This window comes from Pristiophorus japonicus, unplaced genomic scaffold (assembly GCF_044704955.1).
Source record: "Pristiophorus japonicus isolate sPriJap1 unplaced genomic scaffold, sPriJap1.hap1 HAP1_SCAFFOLD_4170, whole genome shotgun sequence".
NCBI classification, from domain to species: domain Eukaryota; kingdom Metazoa; phylum Chordata; class Chondrichthyes; family Pristiophoridae; genus Pristiophorus; species Pristiophorus japonicus.
The window spans coordinates 1-8,269 of NW_027254059.1; the positions used below are offsets into that span (position 1 = coordinate 1).

General features: G+C 55.0%; 1 protein-coding gene across 1 annotated transcript; it reads left to right on the forward strand.

The window, feature by feature from the left end:
- Positions 1-2,424: 2,424 nt before the first annotated feature.
- ncstn (nicastrin) lies at positions 2,425-7,974 on the forward strand (the record flags this gene model as incomplete). The annotated part of the gene is made up of 2 exons (XM_070873107.1): positions 2,425-2,543; positions 7,829-7,974. Coding segments are annotated over 2 exons (265 nt in total), but the record flags the coding sequence as incomplete, so codon positions are not given.
- Between the last annotated feature and the right edge of the window lie 295 nt (positions 7,975-8,269).

An 8,269-nucleotide genomic window follows, 5' to 3' on the forward strand; every position in this document is an offset into this window, starting at 1 on the left:
CGCCCCTGCCCCCCCGCCCTCTCCTCGGAGGGGGGAGAGACGGATGGAGAGAGAGCGAGGGAGAGACATGCAGAGATGGGAGGGGAGGGAGAGGGAGAGATGGACGGACAGAGAGAGAGAGGGACGGAGAGAGATCAGGGGTGGAGAGAGAGAGAGCAAGAGAGAGAGAGAGATCGAGAGGGGAGAGATCAGGAGTGGAGAGAGAGAGGGAGAGAGATCAGGGGTGGAGAAAGAGAGAGAGAGAGAGGGAGAGAGATCAGGGGTGGAGAAAGAGAGAGAGAGAGAGAGGGAGAGAGATCAGGGGTGGAGAAAGAGAGAGAGAGAGAGGGAGAGAGATCAGGGGTAGAGAGAGAGGGAGAGAGATCAGGGGTGGAGAGAGAGAGAGAGAGGGAGGGAGAGCGATCGAGAGGGGGGAGATCAGGAGTGGAGAGAGAGAGGGAGAGACGGACAGACATAGAGAGAGGGAGGGAGAGAGGGGGACGGAGAGAGATGAGGGGTGGAGAGAGAGGGAGAGAGATCAGGGGTGGAGAGAGAGAGAGATGGAGGGAGAGCGATCGAGAGGGGGGAGATCAGGAGTGGAGAGAGAGGGAGAGACGGACAGACATAGAGAGAGGGAGGGAGAGAGGGGGACGGAGAGAGATGAGGGGTGGAGAGAGAGAGAGAGGGAGAGAGATCAGGGGTGGAGAGAGAGAGAGAGGGAGGGGAGAGCGATCGAGAGGGGGGAGATCAGGAGTGGAGAGAGAGAGGGAGAGACGGACAGACATAGAGAGAGAGGGACGGAGAGAGATCAGGGGTGGAGAGAGAGAGAGGGAGGGAGAGAGATCGAGAGGGGAGAGAGAGAGAGAGGGAGAGACAGAGAGAGAGGGAGGGAGAGAAGGGGACGGAGAGAGATGAGGGGTGGAGAGAGAGAGAGAGGGAGAGATGGATGGACAGACAGAGAGGGACGGAGAGATCGAGAGGGAGAGATCAGGGGTGGAGAGAGAGAGGGGGAGAGAAACCAGAGAGGGAGAGAGCAGCAGAGAGATTGGAGGGAGAGACATAAGGAGAGGGATTGAATATACTCAACGACTGAGCGTTCAGGGCTCTCTGGGAGAGAGAGTTCCAGAGATTCACCTCCGTCTGAGTGAAGAAATTCCTCCTCATCTCAGTCCTCAATGGCCTCAATATCTTGAGACTGTGTGACCCCTGGTTCTCGATTCCCCAGCCCCGGGAAACATCCTCCCCGTATCTACCCTGTTGCACAGGAACAGGAGGCCCATTCAGCCCCTCGAGTGTGTTACACAGGAACAGGAGGCCCATTCAGCCCCTCGAGTGTGTTACACAGGAACAGGAGGCCCATTCAGCCCCTCGAGTGTGTTACACAGGAACAGGAGGAGGCCCATTCAGTCCCTCGAGTGTGTTACACAGGAACAGGAGGCCCATTCAGCCCCTCGAGCCTGTTACACAGGAACAGGAGGAGGCCCATTCAGTCCCTCGAGTGTGTTACACAGGAACAGGAGGAGGCCCATTCAGCCCCTCGAGTGTGTTACACAGGAACAGGAGGAGGCCCATTCAGCCCCTCGAGTGTGTTGCACAGGAACAGGAGGCCCATTCAGCCCCTCCGACAGGAGGAGACCCATTCAGACCCTCGAGTGTGTTACACAGGAACAGGAGGAGGCCCATTCAGCCCCTCGAGTGTGTTACACAGGAACAGGAGGAGGCCCATTCAGCCCCTCGAGTGTGTTACACAGGAACAGGAGGAGGCCCATTCAGCCCCTTGAGTGTGTTACACAGGAACAGGAGGAGGCCCATTCAGCCCCTCGAGTGTGTTACACAGGAACAGGAGGAGGCCCATTCAGCCCCTCGAGTGTGTTACACAGGAACAGGAGGAGGCCCATTCAGCCCCTCGAGTGTGTTACACAGGAACAGGAGGAGGCCCATTCAGCCCCTCGAGTGTGTTACACAGGAGGAGGCCCATTCAGCCCCTCGAGTGTGTTACACAGGAACAGGAGGAGGCCCATTCAGCCCCTCGAGTGTGTTACACAGGAACAGGAGGCCCATTCAGCCCCTCGAGTGTGTTACACAGGAACAGGAGGCCCATTCAGCCCCTCGAGTGTGTTACACAGGAACAGGAGGCCCATTCAGTCCCTCGAGTGTGTTACACAGGAACAGGAGGTCCATTCAGTCCCTCGAGTGTGTGTTACACAGGAACAGGAGGCCCATTCAGCCCCTCGAGTGTGTTACACAGGAACAGGCGGAGGCCCATTCAGCCCCTCGAGGCTAATCTGCGACCAAACTCCATCCACTTGCCTTTGGCCCCGATCCCCACGGACTTGTGGTGAACAGAAAGCGGTCAATGTCCAATTTGATGCCACCTTGTGAGGGAGTGAGTGGCCTTCCCTCCCATAATTCCTCTCTTTTTTTTTCCGCCCCTTGCTCCGCCAGGGACGTCATGCTGCGGTTGAAGGTCACCGCCCGGGTCACCGGGGTCGCCGTGGTGATTCCCGCCGCTCCCAGCGGCCCACGCTTCTCCCCGGATCGGAGATGCCCGAACGACGGATATGGTGAGTGCGGGCGAGGGAGGGGTGGGCGGGCGGGGGGGAAACGAGGGCCCCCGGTTTGTCGTGGTGAAGCTGGGATCATTGTCCCTCGAGCAGGGAAGGTTGGCACAAGGACACAAGATACCAGGAACCGGAGTTGGGCCCAAGGTTGGATGACCTCACACTTTCCGACATTGTTGTTACAATGCACTCTGTCCCCTCTTCCAGGTCATCGATGTGTATTGTAAACAGTTGTGGTCCTCTATACAACCCGCTTTCCCCACTAATCTTAGTGTCATCTGCAAATGTTGTTACAATACACTCTGTCCCCTCTTCCAGGTCATCGATGTATATTGTAAACAGTTGTGGTCCTCTACACAGCCCGCTTTCCCCGCTAATCTCAGTGTCATCTGCAAATGTTGTTACAATACACTCTGTCCCCTCTTCCAGGTCATCGATGTATATTGTAAACAGTTGTGGTCCTCTATACAACCCGCTTTCCCCACTAATCTTAGTGTCATCTGCAAATGTTGTTACAATACACTCTGTCCCCTCTTCCAGATCATCGATGTATATTGTAAACAGTTGTGGTCCTCTACACAACCCGCTTTCCCCACTAATCTTAGTGTCGTCTGCAAATGTTGTTACAATACACTCTGTCCCCTCTTCCAGGTCATCGATGTATATTGTAAACAGTTGTGGTCCTCTACATAACCCGCTTTCCCCACTAATCTTAGTGTCATCTGCAAATGTTGTTACACTACACTCTGTCCCCTCTTCCAGGTCATCTATGTATATTGTAAATAGTTGTGGTCCTCTACACAACCCGCTTTCCCCACTAATCTTAGTGTCATCTGCAAATGTTGTTACACTACACTCTGTCCCCTCTTCCAGGTGATCGATGTATATTGTAAACAGTTGTGGTCCTCAACACAACCCGCTTTCCCCACTAATCTCAGTGTCATCTGCAAATGTTGTTACAATGCACTCTGTCCCCTCTTCCAGGTGATCGATGTGTATTGTAAACAGTTGTGGTCCTCTACACAACCCGCTTTCCCCACGAATCTCAGTGTCATCTGCAAATGTTGTTACAATACACTCTGTCCCCTCTTCCTGGTCATCGATGTATATTGTAAACAGTTGTGGTCCTCAACACAACCCACTTTCCCCACTAATCTTAGTGTCATCTGCAAATGTTGTTACAATACACTCTGTCCCCTCTTCCAGATCATCGATGTATATTGTAAACAGTTGTGGTCCTCTACATAACCCGCTTTCCCCACTAATCTCAGTGTCATCTGCAAATGTTGTTACACTACACTCTGTCCCCTCTTCCAGGTCATCTCTGTGCATTGTAAACTTAAGGGGCAGAGGAATCTGAATTTGGGGGTCCAGATTCGGAAAAGGGGGAAGGTGCAACGAGACCTGGGTGTCCTGGTTGCATCAGTCATTGAAGGTTGGCCATGCAGGTACAGCAGGCGGTGAAGAAGGCAAATGGTTATGTTGGCCTTCATAGCGAGGGGGATTTGAGTACAGGGAGGTGTTGCTACAGTTGTACAGGGCCCTTGGTGAGGCCTCACCTGGAGTATTGTGGACAGTTTTGGTCTCCGAACCTGAGGAAGGACGTTCTTGCTATTGAGGGAGTGCAGCGAAGGTTCACCAGACTGATTTAATTAAGAGGGGGGAAAATAGAGTGTGAGAGTAAGCTTGCCGGGAACATGAAAACTGACTGCAAAAGCTTCTATAGATACGTGAAGAGGAAAAAGATTAGTGAAGACAAACGTAGGTCCCTTGCAGTCAGAATCAGGTGAATTGATAACGGGGAACAAGGAAATGGCGGACCAATTGAACAAATTCTTTGGTTCTGTCTTCGCGAAGGAAGACACAAATAACCTTCCAGAAATACCAGGGGTTCGAGGGTCTAGTGAGAAGGAGGAACTGAAGGAAATCCTGATTCGGCGGGAAATTGTGTTGGGGAAATTGACGGGATAAATCCCCGGGACCTGATAAGTCTGCATCCCAGAGTACTTCAGGAAGTGGCCCTAGAAATAGTGGATGCATTGGTGGTCATTTTCCAACAGTCCCATCGACTCGGGATCAGTTCCTCTGGACTGGAGGGCAGCGAATGTAACCACAGAAGGCAAATGGCATGTTTAAAAAAGGAGAGAGAGAGAAAGCGGGGTAATTTTAGACCGGTTAGCCTGACATCGGTCGTGGGGGAAATGTTGGAAGTGATCATTGAGGATGAAATAGCAGCGCATCTGGAAAGCAGTGACAGGATCGGTCCGAGTCAGCGTGGGTTTATGAAAGGGAAATCTTGCTTGACAAATTCTCTGGAATGTTTTGAGGATGTAGCTAGTAGAGAGGACAAGGGGAGAACCAGTAGATGTGGTGTATTTGGACTTTCAAAAGGCTTTTGACAAGGTCCCACACAAGAGTGATGGGCACAGGGGGTGATGGGTGAGTGGGACTGGGTGTGAGTTAGGACACGGGGCCAGTGAGCACAGGGGGTGATGGGTGAGTGGGACTGGGTGTGAGTTAGGACACGGGGCAGTGAGCACAGGGGGTGATGGGTGAGTGGGACTGGGTGTGAGTTAGGACACGGGGCACAGGGGGTGATGGGTGAGTGGGACTGGGTGTGAGTTAGGACACGGGGTCAGTGAGCACAGGGGGTGATGGGTGAGTGGGACTGGGTGTGAGTTAGGGCACCGGGTCAGTGAGCACAGGGGGTGATGGGTGAGTGGGACTGGGTGTGAGTTAGGACACGGGGTCAGTGAGCACAGGGGGTGATGGGTGAGTGGGACTGGGTGTGAGTTAGGACACGGGGCACAGGGGGTGATGGGTGAGTGGGACTGGGTGTGAGTTAGGACACGGGGTCAGTGAGCACAGGGGGTGATGGGTGAGTGGGACTGGGTGTGAGTTAGGACACGGGGCAGTGAGCACAGGGGGTGATGGGTGAGTGGGACTGGGTGTGAGTTAGGACACGGGGCACAGGGGGTGATGGGTGAGTGGGACTGGGTGTGAGTTAGGACACGGGGCACAGGGGGTGATGGGTGAGTGGGACTGGGTGTGAGTTAGGACACGGGGTCAGTGAGCACAGGGGGTGATGGGTGAGTGGGACTGGGTGTGAGTTAGGACACGGGGCACATGGGGTGATGGGTGAGCGGGACTGGGTGTGAGTTAGGACACGGGGGCAGTGAGCACAGGGGGTGATGGGTGAGTGGGACTGGGTGTGAGTTAGGACACGGGGCACAGGGGGTGATGGGTGAGTGGGACTGGGTGTGAGTTAGGACACGGGGGCAGTGAGCACAGGGGGTGATGGGTGAGTGGGACTGGGTGTGAGTTAGGACACGGGGTCAGTGAGCACAGGGGGTGATGGGTGAGTGGGACTGGGTGTGAGTTAGGACACGGGGTCAGTGAGCACAGGGGGTGATGGGTGAGTGGGACTGGGTGTGAGTTAGGACACGGGGCACAGGGGGTGATGGGTGAGTGGGACTGGGTGTGAGTTAGGACACGGGGTCATTGAGCACAGGGGGTGATGGGTGAGTGGGACTGGGTATGAGTTAGGACACGGGGTCAGTGAGCACAGTGGGTGATGGGTGAGTGGGACTGGGTGTGAGTTAGGACACGGGGCACAGTGGGTGATGGGTGAGTGGGACTGGGTGTGAGTTAGGACACGGGGCACAGGGGGTGATGGGTGAGTGGGACTGGGTGTGAGTTAGGACACGGGGTCAGTGAGCACAGGGGGTGATGGGTGAGTGGGACTGGGTGTGAGTTAGGACACGGGGTCAGTGAGCACAGGAGGGTGATGGGTGAGTGGGACTGGGTGTGAGTTAGGACACGGGGTCAGTGAGCACAGGAGGGTGATGGGTGAGTGGGACTGGGTGTGAGTTAGGACACGGGGTCAGTGAGCACAGGAGGGTGATGGGTGAGTGGGACTGGGTGTGAGTTAGGACACGGGGTCAGTGAGCACAGGAGGGTGATGGGTGAGCGGGACTCGGTGCGAATTAGGACCGAGTTTTGGATCACACCTCGTTGTCGTGGGGTAGAACGTGGGAGGCCGGTCAGGAGTGCGTTGGAACGGTCAAGGCTGGATGTAACGGGAGCACGGACGAGGGCTTCCGCAGTCGAAGAGCTGGGGCAGGGGGGCGGAGACGTGCGATGTGACGGAGGTGGGAATAGGCGGTTTTAGTTACAAGGACATAAGGATTAAGAGCAGGAGTGGGCCATTCGGCCCCTCGAGCCTTGCTCCGCCATTTAATACGACCCTGGCTGATCCGATCATGGACCCAGCTCCACTTCCCTGCCCGTCCCCTTATCGTTTAACATCTCCGTCTTAAATATATTCAATGTCCCGGCTCCCACAGCTCTCTGAGGCAGCGAGTTCCACAGATTTACAACCCTCCGAGAGAAGGAATTCCTCCTCATCTCAGTTTTAAATGGGCGGCCCCTTATTCTAAGACCGTGCTCCCCCCTAGTTCTAGTCTCCCCCCATCACCGCACTCCCTCGATGGCAAATATATCCTTCCTTGGGTACGAACGAAATTGTACCCCACCTCTCAGACACAGCCTCCCACACTCGTTCTCCCTAAGACGACCCCGCCATCAGTGGAAACATCCTCTCTGCATCCACCTCGTAACCGTACACGTCTCGATGAGGTCGCCTCCCATTCTTCTGAACCCCAATGAGTAGAGGGGCCCCCCAACCTCCTCAACCTCTCCTCATAAGTCCAACTCCCCTCATCCCCGGAATCGACCGAGTGAACCTTCTCTGCACTGCCCTCCAAAGCAAAGTGTGTCCTCTCGTGAATACGGAGAGCAGAACTGTGCACGCAGTACTCCAGGTGTGGCCTCACCAATACCCCTGTATAAACTGTAAGCGAGACTTCCCTGCTTTTATACTCCATCCCCCTTTGCAATAAAGGCCAAGATACCATTGGCCCTTCCTGATCACTTGCTGTACCTGCGGACTAACCTTTTGTGTTTCACGCACAAGTAACCCCCCCAGGTCCCGCTGTACTGTGTCTTCCTCACACATGGCTTCTCCTCCCATCTTTGTACGGTCAGTAAACGTGGCTCAGTTACACTCGGTCCCCTTCTTCCAAGTCGTTCATGTGGATTGTAAATAGCTGGGGCCCCAGCACTGATCCCCTGCGGCAGCCCCACTGGTTGCTGCTTGCCAACCCGAGAATGAACCATTTATCCCGACTCTCTGTTTCCTGTTAGTGAGCCAATTCTCGGTGCGTGCGCTTGTGCCGTGGACTTGAACTGTATTTGCCATCTGCTTGCCCACCTCTCTGTTTCCGCAGGCCTATATTCCGAGAGTTATGGCTCGGAATACGCAAACTGCAACGGGACCCTCTGGAACCCCGACGGCAATGGCTTGTCGTACGAGGACTTCCCCTTCCCCATCTTCATGCTCAAGGACGAGAACGAGACCCAGCTTATCCGCCAGGTGAGGCGTCGTGTGGGCCGCGACAATAGTCCGTTGTAACAGGCTCGAGGGGCCGAATGGGCCTCCTGTTCCTGTGTAACAGGCTCGAGGGGCTGAATGGGCCTCCTGTTCCTGTGTAACACACTCGAGGGGCTGAATGGGCCTCCTGTTCCTGTGTAACACACTCGAGGGGCTGAATGGGCCTCCTCCTGTTCCTGTGTAACACACTCGAGGGGCTGAATGGGCCTCCTGTTCCTGTGTAACACACTCGAGGGGCCGAATGGGCCTCCTGTTCCTGTGTAACACACTCGAGGGG